At 44.7% G+C, this 20,596-nt stretch overlaps 2 protein-coding genes across 2 annotated transcripts; both read left to right on the top strand.

The window, feature by feature from the left end:
• Positions 1–86: 86 nt before the first annotated feature.
• LOC123098670 (cyanate hydratase) lies at positions 87–2,132 on the top strand. Its single transcript, XM_044520717.1, has 4 exons — positions 87–592; positions 802–873; positions 1,230–1,338; positions 1,808–2,132. Exons 1-4 carry the CDS (start codon positions 318–320, stop codon positions 1,850–1,852), a joined length of 501 nt encoding a protein of 166 aa, XP_044376652.1. The 5' UTR covers positions 87–317; the 3' UTR covers positions 1,853–2,132.
• A 1,325-nt stretch (positions 2,133–3,457) lies between these two features.
• Positions 3,458–4,142, top strand: LOC123100342 (pollen allergen Dac g 3-like). Its single transcript, XM_044522280.1, has one exon. The coding sequence runs from the start codon at positions 3,611–3,613 to the stop codon at positions 3,974–3,976; it is 366 nt and encodes a 121-aa protein (XP_044378215.1). The 5' UTR covers positions 3,458–3,610; the 3' UTR covers positions 3,977–4,142.
• Positions 4,143–20,596: the final 16,454 nt, after the last annotated feature.

The raw sequence follows: 20,596 nt of genomic DNA, 5'->3' as shown, positions 1-20,596 counted from the left end.
ACTCAGCTGGACCGGTCCAATGAAACACCCATTCGCCGGCCCAGTGCCAAAACATCCCATCGCTTAGCCGCCGGGTGCCGGTGACTGTAGCAGGACCCCCGCCGTGTGCTTTCCCCGTCGCATAGCCGCCGCGTGCCGCCACTCACTGCCGACACTTTCCCCGTCGCTTGGTGCGCCACCCCGTGCCCCATGGCATATCCGGCGCGGCCATATAAGCCGGCGTAACCGGGGCCAGTTCACAGTTCACTCACAGCTCTCTTCTTCGTCCTCTGCACTCCCACTCCCACTCCTGCACATCTCGGACAACGCAGGCGGCCATGGAGGACGGCGCTGCGAGGGCGGCGGCGGTGCAGAAGCTGATGGCGGCGAAGGCCAAGTCCGGCAAGAGCTTCTCCGACATCGGTGCCGAGACGGGGCTCACCAACGTGTACGTCGCGCAGCTGCTACGCCGCCAGGCGCAGCTCAAGCCCGACACGGCGGCCTCGCTGCGGGCGGCCATCCCGGCGCTCAGCGAGGAGCTCGTGGACCTCATGATGCAGCCCCCCTTCCGGTCCTACAACCCGGAAATGGTCCACGAGCCCGCCATATACAGGTGCCACTCTTGCCACTGCTGTTTTTTTCAGTAGTACAACTTTAGCCCATGATATGATAAAGCAAGATAACAACTTGTTGGTGTCAAACGGGAAGAGATTGTGGCTGGGTTGTGTCAAATGGGAAATTGCCGCAATGCTACTATGTTTATTTAACAAACATCAATCGGCTTAACCTTTTCTTCACTGGTTGTTTCATGGTTGAACACAGACTGAATGAAGCTATCATGCATTTTGGAGAGAGCATCAAGGCAATCATCAATGAGGACTTTGGTGATGGAATGTAAGAAGATTCACCTATTTAAATTTATGCATTAATTTTTGGTGAATATTTGATATGAGACAAATCGTTGGTTGTTCAATCTATTTTGCATGTACAGTAATAACTTTACCTGAAACTTAACAACTGTGGGATTTCAGATGATTTGGATTCTTTCAAAAGAGAAATTTCTAGAACCTCGATAAACTTTCCAAATCGTCTCACATGTGCACAATTTTAAATTCAAATGTGGTGTTCATTTCCATGAAACTTTGTTGCATAATCAATGAATCCCAGATAATAACCCTTGCAAAAAAAATTTTTTTTCGAGAATGAACCCTTGCAAAATTCACTTGTTACCTTATCACTTTCAATTGCAGCATGTCGGCTATAGACTTCTACTGTACGGTCGACAAAGTTAAAGGGACTGATGGAAAAGACCGTGTGGTGCTCACATTTGATGGGAAGTATCTGCCTCACACTGAACAGGTTTGTAATTTCTTCAGGCGTTCGTATCCTATTCTCTGTTCCTGATAACCCATTTTCATGCATATACTGAAATAAGTGCTATTTCGGAGCCAAGATTCAACCAAATCTGAGGGCCATTGTAGTACAGAGAGAAGCTAAGTTAAAACACCCTGAGTCCAGCTTGAAATTGCTAAAATTTACAAATTTACTATAGATAAGATTTCCATGACCCCTGAGTGCCCAGGGCCTGCCTGTCTCAGAACGATTATTTAATTGCTGCAAATGCTGCCAGTTCCTAGTTCCTACAATTTGTCACATTGTATGACCATCAGTGAATCTTAGTTACAAATAACTGCTGAATGAAGAGACATAGTTACAGATCAAATTCAAACAATTGTCCTATGTTTAGCCCATAAGGTTACCATGCTACTGGCTCTGAATTTGACAGATCGTTCTAAGCGTTTTATTCCTTTTCTTTTCACATCTGCAGAAAGCCGCGAATATGATGTCGAAGTTGCCCTGCAAGGCACCTTGAGAGAATGAGATGGCTGGTACTGGGAGAAGGGGGATATGTAGCTTCACTAATGTCTGCTTATACTTCAGACAAAAAAATTGAGCGTCCCTTTTCTAGTCTGAATGATCGACCAAATAAAGAGTGGTCATATAGTATGTAATGTCTGCTTGTACTTTGGACCTGGAACAGCACTCGACATGCTTTTCCTCGTCTGAATGATCGGCTAAATAAAGTGGCAATATAGTTTGTAATCCCTGCTTGTACTTTAGACTTGAAGTGTAACTCAGCATGATTTATAGTCTGGATTGTCGATAAGATAAACCGTCTTGTATTCATGTGTGCATGAATTGTTTCTGAAGCGATCTATATTGCATTTTATCGACGGATGTGCCAATGTGGCAAACTGTGCTGAAAAGGCATAGTGAATACATAACATTTCTTTGAGCGAATCATAATACTTACAGTTTGTCTAATTCACATCTAAATGTTTTTTAAGGATGTCACATCTAAGCTCCCACAAATATATAATGCAGCAACAAGAAACAAAAACTAGGACAAAAAAATAGACCACAAACTGAGTGGACATGAGCTAGAATGAGAAATTTTAAGAGGCCCCTCCTACCTCCGAAAGGTAAGAGGATAATTTAATCCTAGCCGTCACTTGATTGAGGGCAATTTGTCTATATAAATATGTTAAGTACAACAAAATAAATAGAAAACATTCTTGACAGATTCTGTGATCTCTCTTTTCTAAAACAGATTTTGCGTCTAGTATTAAAAATACATACTTTCATTTATACTACTATGCATGTTCGTTGAAAAAAAAACATGGCATACATGTTTTTTTTCTTCGAGATACAGGTGTATAATAGAGTACATCTTAAAGTACAACTTTCTTAATCTTAGGACATTCCTTGGTTTTAAAATTAGAATCATGTGATATATCATCATGTCAATGCCACTTCAGTATTCATGTGGCACACGTGGTTAGCAACTCAAACTTGATGAATTTTTTTAATATTGTTTATACTTAAGTATGCATATTGATAATTTGTATGCGTATGCATTTCTAATGTCAAAAATATGTTTCTCTATATTAAGATTAACATATAATCAACTTATTTATGTATTTCAGAAATTGTGTGCTATATTCGTACCTATTTCTCACGAATGTCACATCATTTGCATAAATATTAGTACCATCTAGTATAATACAGTGTCAACACTAAAAACATTAAAAAAAAACTTTACAGCGATGACTATTGTCTTGTGACCAAACCGGGAAGCAAAGATAACAGTAATTAGAATTTCTATATTCTTCCTTATCGGCCTTCATGTTTTAGTGACAGCATAATTTATTCCTTTATTTGTGGAAATGAAAAGTTCATACTAACCCCACATAATAATAATCACTGATAACATCTTACCTTACATTACGCAAGAGTAATATCAGCCTTCAGATCAGGAGAAAATAACTTTTTTTTGAGACAAAGATCAGGAGAAAATAACTGCTCATATCAACTTAGGACTTAATTGCAGGCCAGCCGAAACAATTGTTCATGTCGTTTAAATACCGTGGTGACATGCGGCGCCGTTTCCTCCGATTGAATTGGCGCGGCGGTCACGGCCAGCGCCGTTTCCTCCGACTGTGTTGCCCGGAGCACCGCCCGTCGGACGCTCTCTTCCGCCCATAAATACCGTGCACATGATCCATCAGAATCCACACAGCTCGAAGCATCCACACGACCACACACAACAGTCAAATCTCTATCAGTTGAGATGGCCTCCACCTCGTCCTCAAGGCTGCTAGCGGCGGCGGTGCTGGCGGCGCTGTTCGCCGGCGCGATGTGCGCCGTGAAGGTGAGCTTCACGGTGGAGAGGGGGTCCGGCGCCAAGAAGCTGGTGCTGAAAATCGACTACGCCAGACCAGGCGACAGCCTCGCGGAGGTGGAGCTCCGGCAGCACGGCTCGGAGGAGTGGCAGCCCTTGACAAAGAAGGGTGACTTCTGGGAGGTCTCCTGTAGCAAGGACCTCGTTGGGCCCTTCAACTTCCGCTTCATGTCCAAGAACGGCATGAGGAACGTCTTCGACGAGGTCTTCTCCACCGATTTCAAGATCGGCAAAACCTACGCCCCGGAATATTGATCCTTCCGTCGGTGTATTATTAGTCGATTCAAGTTTTCCCTTGTTTCCGTTTCATTATCGTTGCATGTATTCGCTCTCATGCGTGGATAATACATAGTTATCGGCGCCTATGAGGTCCGTATACATACGGTAGGAGAAGCAACGACGGGTGTGTTTGCTCTCCCGTGCATCGACTGTCTATGCTTCAGTCTTGTTCCGTTTGTATCCGAATTTTGCTCAAGATCATGAAATGTATGCTTTTTTTATCTTCTCACCTTGATTTTGGCTATGTTTGATTCTACTTGCTTTGAGGTAACGCAATACAAGATCTAACGGTGGTATGTGAAGGATCTAAGAGGATGAGGATATATTTGCATTGCCTATTCCAAATTATTTTTTGTTAATATTAGCGCAAACCAGTCACAAAACTAACTACCACGAAAATGAGGATATAAACATTCGGGAAAGTCGAGAACCATGTTCAATTTCTCATGAAACCAATAAATATATCTTTCCTAATAATAAAGCACGGATTGACTTTGTCGGGTTCACCGTCACAATACGCTTCTTCACGTGATTTTACGCTTTCAGTTTGAATTTAAAATATATACACGAGGTTTACCCAAGGTGGTACTAATCTATATACGTGCCCATGCATCAAAACCATCAGGTTCGATGTGTGTTCCTACCGACTTGGGCCTGCAGGCTGGGTCGTTGGCCCAGCTTCAGTTGAACGCGAGAAGAAGAAAAATAAATAAAATTGGGATATGGACAATGGGATTCGAACTCTTGTCTGCTGTGTAGATGCTAACGTAGCAGACCAATCAATCCAGGCTTGTGGGTATTACAACGTCGGTGTCTGGCTCTTTAACATAAAGCAAGGCGTACTGGGGCCAAGGGAGTTGGACGCTTGATGGGCACGGGAGTGCTGGGCCGAGACTGCTGCCGCGGCCCACGGGGCGGACAAGGAACAGGCCGGAGGCTTTTTCATATTTGTTTACTTATGAAATAGACCCACCTTGCTATTTTGCATTAATTTTTACCAATTTATATACGTTCTTAGGTTATCAGGCATCACGGAGCTGCTTCGGAAATTAAGCAAAGAATAAGGCATGAATATCTCATTGAGAAACAAAGAAGGAAGGCCCATGGAAAGAGAGAGAACGGAAATAGAGGGTAATTAATTGGAAAGTAACCGGCTGGCAAATGAGATTCATGACATGCTTGATATAAGGAAAAAGAAAAAGAAAGAAAATAGACACTGATTGCGTGAGAAATAAAGAAGAAAGGAAAGAGAGAGGAAGGAAATAGGAGGATTGAGGGAGGATCCTACCAAATAGATAGGACATGCGGGATTTGTGGGCGCCATATATTCTTTGTTGGCCTGAAATTTAGTATCAATGGCAGGCGTACTGGCCTCATTCATATCTTATATGAATATAAAAATGATGTGGCATTTTTTTCCTACATGCAATCCTCACTAAATTCACGTCATTTTTTTTCTGTTGCAGCGGACAACATGACATGTTTTACTTCCACTTATGATCCTTACTAAATTTGCACCAATTTTATAACACATTGAATGGTATGTCTGCCATACAATCCTCACTAAATTTAAGTCATTTTTTAGAGGTAATATCACCGACAATCACACAACTTGCATTGGATGTGCAGTTTAGTGCTACAACTTGCAAAATACGTCTTTTTGTCAGCTAACTTGCGTTTCGGTGCATATACGGTCACTCCATGCGTATTCGGCGCTTGCGTGGCATGCCACGTCTGCATGGAGCCACTGTCAGTGACCGAAGACGCTCTGGAGCAACCAGCGCGTGGTAAACTTGCATAGACCCCCTGAATCTGTCTGTCAGGCGTACGGGCACCGGAGAGAGATAACAGAGATTGCTATAGAAAAGTGGTGGGTGTACAATCTTCATGACAGTTTCAGATTTTTGTCTCATTTTCATGGTTCAATTCTGTACAATGTTGTGCCGAAATTCAGTTGAAAACTGTGGCAAAATTCAGTTGAAAACTGTGCCAAAATACTGTCCAAAAATTCAGATTTTTATCTTTTTTTACTGGTTCAATTCTGTACAAAGTTGTGCCAAAATACAGTTGAAAACTGTGCCAAAATACTGTCCAAAAATTCAGTAAACGTTTTGGCAAAATTTAGAACATGTACAGAACATCCAAATAAAAAGAGAGGACTGGGATTCGAACCCAGGTCCTGCCAATATTACTTGACAACGTATTGCCAATTGGGTAATGAGTAGATTCTGCTCATATCTCTCCACCCACCAGTTTTCTATAGCAATCTCTGTTATCTCTCTCCGGTGCCCGTACGCCTGACAGACAGATTCAGGGGGTCCGTGCAAGTTTACCACGCGTTGGTTGCTCCAGAGCATCTTCGGTCACTAACAGTGGCTCCATGCAGACGTGGCATGCCACGCAAGTGCTGAATACGCATGGAGTGACCGTATCTGCACCGAAACGCAAGTTAGCTGACCAAAAAGACGTATTTTGCAAGTTGTAGCACTAAACTGCACATCCAATGCAAGTTGTGTGACTATCAGTGATATTACCTCCATTTTTTACCGGTGTAACCCACGGGCATATATGCTATATTTTGTATAAATGGAGGTATAATATTATTTCGCCTTCCATTTGGTATGTCCATGTCGTTTCTCCATACTTAGTTAGGCTATTCTACCAAATAGAGGAAGGAAATAGGAGGATTGAGGGAGGATCATACCAAAATAGATAGGACATGCGGGATTTGTGGGCGCCATATTAATCTTTGTTGGCCTGAAATTTAGTATCAATGGCAGGCGTACTGGCCTCATTCATATCTTATATGAATATAAAAATGACGTGGCATTTTTTTTCCTACATGCAATCCTCACTAAATTCACGTCATTTTTTTTTCTGTTGCAGCGGACAACATGACATGTTTTACTTCCACTTATGATCCTTACTAAATTTGCACCAATTTTATAACACATTGAATGGTATGTCTACGCATACAATCCTCACTAAATTTAAGTCATTTTTTACCGGTGTAACCCACGGGCATATATGCTATATTTTGTATAAATGGAGGTATACTATTATTTCGCCTCCCATTTGGTATGTCCATGTCGTTTCTCCATACTTAGTTAGGCTATTCTACCGATAGTCTATCCTAGGCCACCAGGCATCTGCCCCGTTCATCCGTGTTACGTTCCACCAATAAAAAAACAGCGCCCTCCCGACCCGTCTGTGCAACCCGGTCCAACAAATCAGACCCACCAGCCCGTTTAGGAGATGAGGCAAAATAGTAGACCGTGATAGCAATCAAACTGCAACCTCCACTGTTCTTTGGTGTTGATCGTTTTAACCCACAAAAAAAAGGTGTTGATCATTTTAAACTAAAATTGAATTTGGTGTTTGTTTGTGTCCTTTACGGACTGGAACTGAACTACTACGATGTAAAATCTGGATACACAAATACAAGGCGCAAGCATTAGATTGTGCAGATGTGGCCGGGATCTCAAACACGACCGTTCGCTGGTCTGTACATGTAGACGATGCAATTCTTTATTGGTTCCAAGCTTAGGTGGAACGTTCCCGTGTAGTGGACATCGTGAGAGACAATGAGGACAAAGAAAATAAGTGGTAACAGGGATGGGACGCTAAGGGTGATAATTTGTTTCTCCCGTTGCAACGCACGGGCACTTTTGCTAGTCAATAAAAGTATGTGTATCAAATATATACATGCAATAAAAGTAAATCACCATATTATAGTTGCACTTTATCCACTTATAGCAACTCTAGCAGAGTCACATATTTGCAGTCGTCATGTTGAATATAGAGCAGCTGGCCAGGCGACGTGCAAACTCAGAGTCGGCATATCTTAGCCTCCATGTTTTTTTTACGTTTTCTTCATTAAAACACTTTGATTGCCTCCAAAATCAAATGTTTTATCACACAATTTCGAAAGCAATTGTGTATATGATTTTAACATGTTGCATGAACAAAAGCATTTAATCGACGACACGTATAAATCACATGTTGATGACGTGTGTGCTATCCTCTTCTCCAACGTGTGCATTGTCCCCTCATCTAACATCTCTATAGAACGTATGGTCACCATTCACGTCTTCTCCCAAAATTCTCGCACCACTAGACGGCTGAGATGTTGCCGCCAGAGAGATTGGATTACGATCTGGTGACTGAAAATCATTGCCACCTGGCACCAAGTAGGATAGGGGGTTCTTCTTGGAAGCTGATAACGTTCTGCAATGATCCATCTCAATCTTTTAGGCCTAGATAGCAAGTGGAAAGGGGCCGTTTTAGAGTTATAATCTGCAACTCAACAAGATTCGAAGCTACCATGCCAAAAAAGGTACAAATTTGCTTTCTTCTTACAAGATACATACAATACAACAATTGGGGTACTCAAAAGTCTCCTCCAGTACATGATCGCGTGGCATGAAATGTCTGAGATCATCTTTGACATTCTCCTGCTCAACGTAATGGAGATACATACTGGTTTGTCGTTGTGTTTGGGTTCGCTAGATACTCTGATCCAATGGCCTAGCCGGACCGGATGCTTTGGAATATCTTCCTGGGCTTTCAAGACCAACTTTGTGAAGTCAACAATACCAATGAGAAAAGATGAAATCTGATCTGCCTCCATGAACTACCATACCACTTTACCAGAAATTTATATCATTTACACATTATCATACCACTTCATTTGGACGATGCAGTCTATCAAGATGGAGTGTTTTGGCATGTTTGCTCGACCTTTGGACATGCGCAGGCCCAGATGGTGCTCGGATGGCGTTGCCGGACGTTCTCGCTAATCGGGCTCTCCCCTTTTTCGGTATTTTTACTGCTCCGGTAGATCTTTATGAGTCTGTATATTTTACTGAGCGCGGTTTGTAGATTTTCGTCACGCGTATCCTTCAAGATCTAGACTTTGTGTTTTGTCTCCGACCAAGTTTAGATAAACCTCATTTTAGTAGATTTCTCTCAAAACTTACTATCATGAAATCTTTCGATGATAATACTCGTCTAGGATGGTTCTCGAAGTCCTAGTCAATTCTCTCAGAAAATGTTTTCTCTTCAAAAATGTATGTGCATAATCATGACCCTGCCTTGTATCTTAATTCTCTTCGTAGGAGCTCATGGCGTCTGGTTCAGGTGATCGCGCTGGTAGTGATACAAAGTCCCAAGAACCCTTGCCACAAATCACACCTGACAAACACAAGGGTCAGAAGAGGATGGCAAGTCATCTAAGGCTTTAAAGGCTTCGAAGAAGAAGCCGGTAGAATACATTGAGAAAGCAATTCCATCATCGGTTGCTCAGTCTAAAGAAGTTGCTGCTACTGAAGATCTGGAAATGGCTTCCGAAGGCCAACCGGGAAAAGGTGGTCTCAACCGAGAAAAATATATCACTGCTGAAATGTTTGATCCCAGTGGTTATCGCACATCTCCTCGAGGAGAAACAACTGTCCAGCGAAACACTAGACTAGGATCACTAGGTATTGGGCCAAGAAATGGTTCAATTACATCAAAATCCAAGAAAAGTATGCAATCATATTTGCTTTCACTCCTGCATGGGGAGATTGCATTGCTGAAAATTGCATTAAGAAGGCGACCTGAAAGTGAGACCTCGGCTCCTCCTTGTGCTCATCCCTCCACTATTAATACTCCTGATGATTATCCTCGGGATTTGAAAAAAAAGTTCATTGATTTGAAAAAAGTTCATCGATTCTGGAAAAAATCGCCGAGTTAAAAAAATCATGAATTTTGAAGAAAAGTTCGCCGATTTGGAAAAGGTTCATCGAGCTTCAAAAAATCACGAATTTTAATATTTTCATGTATTTTGAAAAAAACTACGGCTGTGGAAAAAATACATAGATTTTTGGGAAAAAACGTGAATTCAATAGAAAGTTTGCGGATTTTAAGAAAAATTAATGTGTTTCAAAAAGTTCATGGATGCGGAAAAGGTTCATCGATTTTGTAAAAAAATCATGAATTTGGAAAAAGATAATCACAGATTTTAGAAAAAAAATCGCAGATTCAAAAAAAGGTTCTTCAGTTTGAAGAAAAGTTGACATGTTTTGAAAAAATTACGTGCATTTTATAAAAAAGGAAACTGAAAAAAATAAGCGAAAACCATGACTGGAAAATAGAAAGTAAAAATGCCCATAAAATATACTACTTGGGCCGGCCCATATAGAAACTACTGAATTGGAGGGAATGTGCACCAGTTTGCCCGAAATCACTAATTAAGAAGTACTCATTTCAAATATCACTCCCACCTCCTCATGTTGCGACAAGTGGTGCACTGCATGCACGCCACTTGTTGTAACCTGAGAGTTTTCCCTTTTATTCGTGCATTCATTTATTAAAAACATTTTATCTCATAAACCGCGCGTCCAAATTTTGAACCGTTTTCACCGTTGGATTCCTCGCGTCGAGATCTTTAAAACTAGATCCAATGTTGATAGGTTTCGACGATTTTTTTCCTGAAATAAACCGGACAAAAAATAACCAGAAGCACATTTTTTTCCTTTCTGAAAGAGGCACGGACGTGCCTCTAGCGAAAGCACAACCGTGCCTCTTGCGGAAGGGAAAAAACAGAAAACCTGTTTTTTTCTGTTTACAAGAGGCACGACCGTGCCTCTCGCGGAAGCACAACCGTGTCTCTCGCGGAAGCAAAAACATGTCTCTCGCGGAAGAAGAAAAAAAATAGAAAACACGTTTTATTTTCGTTTCCGAGAGGCACGGCCGTGCCTCTCGTGAAAGCAACAACTGAGCCTTTCACGGAAGCAAAAACATGCCTCTCGCGGAAGCAAAAACGTGCCTATCGTGAAAGAAAATAAACAGAAAACTCGTATTTTCGTTTCCGGGAGGCACGGCCGTGCCTCTCGCGAAAGCAAAAACGTGCCTCTCGCGGAAAAAAAACAGAAAACATGTTTTCCCCTTTTTTGAGAGGCACGGCCGTGCCTCTCGCAAAAGCACACCCGTGCCTCTCACGGAAGCAAAAACATGCCTTTGGCGGACGAAAAAAAACATGTTTTTCACGAAAGAATTTTTTTTGGTCCAAAAGCTAAGGAAGACCGATGGAAAACCAAAAAATGAAAAATAAATCAGGAAAAAAACCATTAAAAAGAAGAAAAGGCGTGCGAAAAAATAAAAATCCGAAGGAAGCGCCCAAAGCGGGACACGTGGCGGCGGCTTAAGAGTGCGCCAAGTGGCGCTAATCATTGGGAGGCACGGCCGTGCCTCTCGCGAAAGCAAAAACGTGCCTCTCGCGGAAAAAAAACAGAAAACATGTTTTCCCCTTTTTTTGAGAGGCACGGCCGTGCCTCTCGCAAAAGCACACCCGTGCCTCTCACGGAAGCAAAAACATGCCTTTGGCGGACGAAAAAAAACATGTTTTTCACGAAAGAATTTTTTTTGGTCCAAAAGCTAAGGAAGACCGATGGAAAACCTAAAAATGAAAAATAAATCAGGAAAAAAACCATTAAAAAGAAGAAAAGGCGTGCGAAAAAATAAAAATCCGAAGGAAGCGCCCAAAGCGGGACACGTGGCGGCGGCTTAAGAGTGCGCCAAGTGGCGCTAATCATTGGGAGGCACGGCCGTGCCTCTCGCGAAAGCAAAAACGTGCCTCTCGCGGAAAAAAAACAGAAAACATGTTTTCCCCTTTTTTTGAGAGGCACGGCCGTGCCTCTCGCAAAAGCACACCCGTGCCTCTCACGGAAGCAAAAACATGCCTTTGGCGGACGAAAAAAAACATGTTTTTCATGAAAGAATTTTTTTTGGTCCAAAAGCTAAGGAAGACCGATGGAAAACCAAAAAATGAAAAATAAATCAGGAAAAAAAACCATTAAAAAGAAGAAAAGGCGTGCGAAAAAATAAAAATCCGAAGGAAGCGCCCAAAGCGGGACACGTGGCGGCGGCTTAAGAGTGCGCCAAGTGGCGCTAATCATTGGGAGGCACGGCCGTGCCTATCGCGAAAGCAAAAACGTGCCTCTCGCGGAAAAAAAACAAAAAACATGTTTTCCCCTTTTTTTGAGAGGCACGGCCGTGCCTCTCGCAAAAGCACACCCGTGCCTCTCACGGAAGCAAAAACATGCCTTTGGCGGACGAAAAAAAAACATGTTTTTCACGAAAGAATTTTTTTTGGTCCAAAAGCTAAGGAAGACCGATGGAAAACCAAAAAATGAAAAATAAATCAGGAAAAAAACCATTAAAAGAAGAAAAGGCGTGCGAAAAAATAAAAATCCGAAGGAAGCGCCCAAAGCGGGACACGTGGCGGCGGCTTAAGAGTGTGCCAAGTGGTGCTAATCATTGGGAGGCACGGCCGTGCCTCTCGCGAAAGCAAAAACGTGCCTCTCGCGGAAAAAAAACAGAAAACATGTTTTCCCCTTTTTTTGAGAGGCACGGCCGTGCCTCTCGCAAAAGCACACCCGTGCCTCTCACGGAAGCAAAAACATGCCTTTGGCGGACGAAAAAAACATGTTTTTCACGAAAGAATTTTTTTTGGTCCAAAAGCTAAGGAAGACCGATGGAAAACCAAAAAATGAAAAATAAATCAGGAAAAAAACCATTAAAAAGAAGAAAAGGCGTGCGAAAAAATAAAAATCCGAAGGAAGCGCCCAAAGCGGGACACGTGGCGGCGGCTTAAGAGTGCGCCAAGTGGCGCTAATCATTGGGAGGCTCCCGAAGGAGCGCTCGCCAACTAATTGCTCCCCCTGTTTGCCAAATGGCCTAAAACCGGCGCATTACCTATTCGGCGCTCAAGGCGCCATTTTTTTGTTTTCCGCAGATGGGCGCTCACACTCACTCTCCTCTGGGCCGGCCCGTTTAGCTTTTTTATTTTTCTGTAAAAATAGCAAAAAACCAGTACGCGAAGGAGATTCGAACCCGGGATAACAATCTCCCAGTTAAACTCAATTAACCATATATATATATATATATATATATATATATGTATATATATATATATATATATATATATATATATATATATATATATATATATTTCTATATCCTTTTCTGTTCGCCAAATCCTAACTTCTGTTCACGGTTCGTTCTTTTCTTTTTTTTCTAATTCCTTTTTTAAATGCGTGAACCTTTTCAAATGGAAACTTTTTATGCAAGTCCGCGAACCTTTTTTGCAAAACCGTGGACTTTTTTCAAATTTGTGAAGTTTTTTAAAATCCACGAACTCTTTTCAATTTTTACGGTTTTGTTTTTTCAAAATCTGTGAACTTTTTTTTCAAATTGGTGAACTTTTTCCCCAAAATTGCTGAAGTTTCTGGAAATCGATTATATTATTTTCTAATTGATGAACTTTTTTTCTCAAAATTCATGAACTTTTTTCAAAACCGATGACCTTTTTTCAAATTCGTAAACTATTTTTTAAAATTGATGCTTTTTTCGAATTCATAAACTTTTGTCAAAATTGATGAAGTTTTTTCCAAATCAATGAACTTTTTTTAAAAGATTGAAGTTTTTTAAAAATTCCATGAACTTTTTGAAATGGATGAACTTTTTTTAATCGAAGAATTGTTTCCATTTTTCACGAACCTTTTCTAAGTTTTGAACTTCTTTCAAAATTTGTAGTTTTTAACTATTTTTGGTGAATTTCTTTTTAAGAAATTAATATTGGGCATATAATATATCTCTACAAGAAGGTCAAATAGCTCTCGTTCCTATTAGTGAGTGGACAAGCTCTGGTGGTTATGTCGCCTGGTTATTGTTGGTTCTGTGAATAGTTCGAATCCTGGTACTGCCATATTACCGAACAGAAGTTTTATTCATTTTTAAATTAGCTCATCAAATACGAAAAAATACTTTGATTTTGAAAAAAAAAAGTTCGTCGGATTTGAAAAAAGTTCATCGAATTTGAAAAAAGTTCTTTGAAATGAGCAAAAGAATAAAGAATAAAAACCGAACAAAACCGTTCCAAATAAAAAAGAAAAACGAGAAAAGTAAAAGGAAAGGACAGAAGAAGACGAGACGAGAGTGAAGAATTTGAGCACATGGTAGAAGGCGTCGACTGGAAACACGTGCTCGAGTGGAGTTGCTTCCGGAGGTCGGGTGTTGGATTCTTGGACGAAAGGTAAAGCAGTGCACCTCGAAGAGCCCAGCTCGCATATGCTCCTTTAGTTGCAGTTCAGCTGAATAGTTTGGTTGCCTGGTTGATACTCCTCCTACTCCTACTCCGGGACAGCCGGACAGCGGAGGTTCACCAAGCCATCGTGCAGCCTGAACAAAAGGCACACGCTGTCTCTGAACCAATCGTGCTTCCGTTGCATCGCATCGCGGACTAGTTGCGGCCCAGCAGCCACCACCAGTTGTAACAAGTCTTTGTTTTGTCCCCCGATCAACTCGGGCTGCGTCGGACTTGGTCTAAAGGAGACGGCACCGGGCGACACTGAATCCCGGTGACATGTGCTGCGCGGAAACGAAGTGGAACTTTGGAACACGCTTCCGCTAACGAATGGGCTTTGCTCCCTGCGTGCCTCATGGAAGATGCCTTTGGAAACTGTAGGAGGGGGAGAGAATCTTGTCACGTCGACAACTATCGTTTCGGCCGGCTGCGTCGCTCGGTCTTTGACTTGTTGTGTCGCACACAGACATGCTGGGACGCTTCAGGATTTGTCCATCATTGGCACAGGGCAACGTGCTTTGACATGCCAGCTTGTCTTCTGGTTAACTGGTTTGACATTTTATGGTCTGGTTTGACATTTTAAGGTGCTATAACTATGGTGTGCTTAAAACCTATGGCTTTTTTGTCCGACCTATTTTGATCTACATTTCTTTTTTAATAAAAATGCCCTTATGTTGTGGGACGGAGGGAGTATGTATTTTGACGCTTTCTGCTGATGCTAGTAGCTTTTGTCCAAAGCTTTTAAATTTTAACATGATCTCTGGGGGATCAAAGTGGGGAAGCAGCCCCAGTTTACTGGCTCCTTCTCCTCCTCCTCCTCACGCTCCTCGCCAACCAGTGACACCAAACACCGATTGCCTTGCTCGTGTCCAGGTCCAACCTTCCGATGGCGAGTAGCCATTAGAAGTGTGCCAGTGTGGGAGAACTTCAAAGACATGGTCAACAACATGCAATCATCGTCACTCTCCATCTCCGGCACCGCCCCGACGGATACAGGAAGATGACCGTCGATTGGTGGATATAATACTGCGGCGTTACACATTGCGGGCTCCTTTGGAGCATACCAAATCCAGCCCTTCAAGGGTCCGCAAACAATGACCGGTCAGGCCTTTAAAAAATTGCATAATCGGATACCTCATTTAGCAAAACTCAAATCCGTACAATCACGTGCACCGTAAACTATCTCTACGATTCAACGCAAAGCGTCCGGCTACTACATCAATACATGGCATCAGACTATCAAAAAGTGGCATGTTCTACCTATGTACTAGTTATGGACAAAGATCATCCACGACTGTCCTTTCCCTTATCGTCTTTGTCAAGGAAGTAGCGCTCGAAGACGCAAAATGGATCAAGCCGGATATGCTCATGGTTGGAGTTGTCCGACCCGTCATTGTCCTCCTTCTTATCTTTGGAGGGCAGTCAGGCCATGTCACGAACAGCCCGACTTTGCTCTCGATAGAGGGCGTTGTGTTCCTCCTCTGCCGCTTCCATACGATGCGGGCACGGACGAATTCCTCCTCCAAGGCAGCGCGCGCCTCCACATCCGTCACCTCAGCATGTCGGCAGCAAGGCGGGCCTCGATCTCCTGTGCACTCTACTTATGGCGGGCACACCGGTCCCTATACCCCCTCGTACTGTGCCGCATCACAGATGGGACGACAGACGGACCTTGAGCTTCCTCCGATGACGAATTCGAGCATCCATTGCGCCGACACAATGGATTCCCGCCGGATCGAATCCATATTCGGCCGGGCCCATACGCCGCAGTCAACGGGTCCGGACTGGTCGAAGTCGGATCCGCTGCCTGACATGCTAGAGAAGTCTAAAGATCGCCGGAAGGGAGCATTGGGGCGGAGAGTAGTTGAGTGGAGTGGAGCAAAGTGGTTAGGGTTTGATTCAGGGAGCGGATGAGGACGAATATATATGCGATCAGGGTGGGCCAGTGAGGGTCGGGTCTGACATGGGACACGCACGGGCATGCCGGGCCTCCCCATATCCGACCGAGTTTGTGTTGGATGTGATGGGTGGCTGTCAGTCCAGCGTTTGGGACTGGTTTGATGATACCAACTGGGTCAACTATTTTTGGCCGGTCAGTGACCAGACCGTCCGCCTTCGCATGTGTGTGTGTGTGGGGGGGGGGGGTGCGCTTGACTGTAGATGCCCTTACATTTAACCCTCTTATGGTGCATCATTTACAACCACATCGGTGACTGAAGGTTGGCCATACTGATGAGTGCATTTTGCATCACTTTTTAGTTTTTACCTTGTGTTTTGCGTTGTAGTAATAGAAATTCTGTATTTTACCGCTTTTTCGGGCTTTTTTTTGCTTTTTTTCTAGGATCCCAGATAATTAAGATATTTTAAGCATTGATAATAAAAGCCCTATTTTTGGTGGAATTGTGATGCTAACTGACGTCATAAAAACATTGCATAAGAAGAGACGGTCAAGTGAGAGAGAAAACCAGTTGCGCGAAGCTATTAAGGAGTGAAGAGTACCTATGCACTATGTTCTGGTTCACTGATAAAAATGTGATGTTGTAGATCGGTACACGCGGATACCTCGGAGGAGTCGCCTACTTCAACTCTAGATCGACGGATTTTCCTGAAGAAATTCTCGTGCCTGAGAGGTATAACCTAGATGCGGAAAACATCGCTCTACAACAGCTCTCCTTCGTCTACTTCCGCTCCATGGATTGATGAGATGATCGTGACCTGTAAGCCCATAATGATCTTCGGATGATGGTGTGCGTATATTTTGTTGTTGTGTAGCACGTTCTAATTTAGGCGTGAGTACGACAACCATTTTTGCAACGGGGGCAATTGAAATGTGGTCAAAGTACTCGAGGGCGGCGACAAGGCTGACACGGGCAATGACGGATTCAACCTTAAGACGTGCATTTCCTTCGACCCACTCCGAGAACTCCCACACCCTCTCCCAGAACTCTCTCTCGACGCAGTCCATTTCGGTCTTGTGAGAGAAAGGTTCATGGTGAGGGTACGGTCACACCGACATTGTAATGGGAGAGAGAGGGTGGTGTTCATTAATTAACTCTCTTCTCCGTGGATGTGCGGCTACGACATTGGCAGGGGCGGAAACGGCGGCCGTACGAATGACCGCGTCATTGACCAGGAAGCGCATAGGAGGAAGAGGCCGGGCTGAAACTCCCCTCCCATGAGAGCGGTTGCGGAGCAAAAAAAAGGCGGTGAAAATTGCTAGGGTTCTAAAAATCCATGAGCTGTGGAGGAGGGTTGAAACAGCGTGCCCGCGGACCAAGTCCGTCAACTGAAGAAAACACGTGGTAGATGGAGTTTGCTTCTCCCGACGGAGCCTTGGGTTCTTGGAGGAAAGGGAAAGCGCACTGCACCCCGAAGTGGCCAGCTCGCACATGCTCCTACAGCAGCTCAACGGGCCAGTTTGGTTTGGTTGGTACAGGTGTGCCATCTACTCCCACCCCTACTGCTCTCCGGGACAGAGGAGTTTCACCAAGCAGTCATCGTGCAGCCTGAGCAGAAGGCACACGTTGTCTCCGAGCCTTGCATCGCGGACTAGTTGCAGCAGTCTGAGTCTTTGTTTTGTCTATCGGTCTCTTTTCATTCTCCTGTTGCTTGGTCCGACGGAGACGGCACCGGGCGACGCCGGATGCTGGCGGCGGCCACGCGTAGTACGTACCCGTGCTGCGCGGAAACAAAATGGAACTTGGGAGCACGCGTCCTTCCTTCCTTCCGCCGCGGACGAACAGAGCGGATCCCACAAGCCCTTTTGAAACCGTGATCCAGCACGATGCTTCTTTTCTTTTGCAAGGGGAGAATCTTACCAGATTACATATGGTTATACTACTCGTTTAGCCTATCTCGCTAGCTAGGCCGGCGGCGTCGCTCGGTCTTTGACTTGTTGTGTCGCACACAAACATGGCGGAATGCTTTGCTGCCTCAAAGATTTGCTCGGAGATTTGTCCATCATTAGCGCAGGGCAACGTGCTTTGAAAGGCCAGTATGTCTAGTTAACTAGTTTCACGTTTTAAGCTCCTAAATAACACATGGTGTGCTTAAAGCCTGTGGGCGGTGCTATTAGTAGCTTTTGTTTGTCTGCCTAAACACGATCTCAGGGGGGAGCAAAGTGGGCAAACAGCCCCAGCTTGCCATTACCAGCACCACTAGATTCCCTATTCCCTATTAAAAAGAAAAGATTACTCGTCCAGGACAGCAAAGTCCCCTCGATCAGATCCGTTGTGGTGGGAACGAACTAAAACGTGGCGGAATCGTCGTCCGGAAAGGCGAAAGAAAGGGAGCTTTTCAAGTACAAGCAACCGGTTCCTTCCGAGCTTTGCTACAGTTACGGGATGAATCTTACGAATTATTGTTACGGGCTGATGGTGGCCTTATACTACTGGGTCACGTTGGGGCCCCCAGCGGAAATCAGGGGCGGGAGAGTTTAGCGTAAAGAGGACACGTATGTCCGTACGAGCAGTCCGTAGCGAGTAGTCCGTAAGTGTAGGATTTTTGTTCCTTGTCCTTCCTTCCCGTTCCCATCCCATGCGCCGTGCCAAGCACGTTGCGGCCGCGGCCGGGGGACAGACAGCGCGCATCACCGACCCAATCGGCCGGCCTGGCTGGGCACGCGGCCACGCACGCCGTGCGCCCATGAGAAAAGCACCTCCAGGCCCGGGTGCAAAGTGCAAACCACGTTCCGGCAAGAAGTGAGTGTACGGCCACACCGACATTGTAATAGGGAGAGAGGGTGACGGCTGTCGTGGGAATGAGTCTGACAGTAAAAATAGAGGGTACATAGGAGGAGACAGTGTCCTAGCTACGGTGAGGTTGTGCACACAAGTTTTACGAGTTCCGCCCCCTCTCGGAGGAGGTAAGAGCAACTCTAGCAGACCCCGCATCCCGCCGGCCCGCAAAACACGTCTGCAGTTCGCGCAAAAATGGCCTTTGCGGGCCGTCGCAGACGGCTACAGATGCAGACCCGTCAAACAGACCCGTATACAAGTATATTCGCGGAATATGCTTTTTTACGGGTCGGCTTTGCGGGGTCTGCCCTTTGCGCCGCCGCATCCCACATTTCATCGGCCCGCAAATATGAAATCCAACATAATACAACAATCGAAAGCAAAACTAAATTATTCAAATCAAACACAATACAATAATCATCCACATTACAAATAATTATTCAAATCACCGTAGCAAACTTAAATAATGCGATACAAAACTTGTCATGAATACAAATACAAATGAATACAAAAAATTGGTCACTATCCAGCCCTTTGCCAATGGTGCTCAATGAGATCCTCCTGAAGTTGAAAGTGTGTGTTTGCATTTTCAATCTCTTTGTATGTCTGAAGAAAAGCTCTAATGCGGTTAGGGTCTCTAGCTGGTTTGACACGGCTACCCACATTGTCGTAGAAGAATTCCAAGTTCATTCTTCTCTCACCTTTAAGAATCATATTATGCAGGATAACACAACATGTCTTGATATTTTTCAAGGTTTTCTTATCCCAAAAACGAGCAGGACCACGGACAATGGCAAACCTAGATTGCAAAACACCGAATGCTCTTTCAATGTCTTTTCGGGCTGCCTCTTGCACCCTTGCAAATTCACATTGTTTTTTAGTTTTAGGTTCTTTGATGCTCTTGACAAATGACGATTCCGAGGAATGCAATGACGCCCGACGGTCGATCCTCGCCTCCTCTTCCGGTTCTCGTCTTCGTGCTCCTTCACGGCAAGTGCCATGACTAAGGTCTGCTGCCGAAAGTTCGCAAGCATGGTCTCAACATCCGAGTCGTCCGAATCGGAGAGCAAGAACTTCTCGCACGGGCTCAACTCCATCTACATGCGCACCGACGCGTCAATCAACTATACCGCTCTGATCGCAAAAATCACAAAAATTCGCACTAACCGATGGCGGATGCGGCGGGTGATCCCGGGCGGCGAAGACGGGGGCGGGCTCAACGGTGGTCGATCCCCGGCGGCGGCAGCGACGAGGGACGGCTCTTCTCGCCGGATCCAGGGGGTCGGTGCAGCGTCTCGACGCGGGAGGGTGTGGGGCGGCCCCGCGGCGCGATTCCACCCGCAGATTTGGCCGGAATCGCCGGCGGCGGACGGGTGGAAGCAAGGGCGGTCGGCGGCGGAAGGAGGGGGGAAAGGCGCGCGGGCTAATATGTCCCTCCCGCCAACTACTTCTCTGTGATGTAGGGCACCGCAACCGCGAGGGGGAAACCCGCGTATTCCCGGGTTGGGGTCGGGATTTTGCCGCGCCCCTCAAAATTTTTACGGGCTGGGGCGGGATGCGGGGTATGATCGGGCAGGTTTTTCCGCCCCTACCCGCATTTTGGCGGTTATTTTGCGGGTCGGGGGCAGATGCGGGGTCTGCTCGAGTTGCTCTAACAGCCCTACGTCTCGGTGCCGCGGAGACTTGTCGACTGGATGTGTGAAATAGTTACAGGGGGTCCGAACCCTTGTGCCA

Source organism: Triticum aestivum, chromosome 4D (assembly GCF_018294505.1).
Source record: "Triticum aestivum cultivar Chinese Spring chromosome 4D, IWGSC CS RefSeq v2.1, whole genome shotgun sequence".
In the NCBI taxonomy this organism is placed as follows: Eukaryota; Viridiplantae; Streptophyta; class Magnoliopsida; order Poales; family Poaceae; genus Triticum; species Triticum aestivum.
This window is presented reverse-complemented; position numbering and strand designations above follow the sequence as displayed.

Coding starts and splice junctions, on each gene's coding strand:
- LOC123098670 (XM_044520717.1), top strand. CDS start 318: ATGGAGGACGGCGCTGCGAGGGCGGCGGCGGTGCAGAAGCTGATGGCG. Junction 874..1,229: donor GAGGACTTTGGTGATGGAAT/GTAAGAAGATTC, acceptor TTTCAATTGCAG/CATGTCGGCTATAGACTTCT. Junction 1,339..1,807: donor ATCTGCCTCACACTGAACAG/GTTTGTAATTTC, acceptor TCACATCTGCAG/AAAGCCGCGAATATGATGTC.
- LOC123100342 (XM_044522280.1), top strand. CDS start 3,611: ATGGCCTCCACCTCGTCCTCAAGGCTGCTAGCGGCGGCGGTGCTGGCG.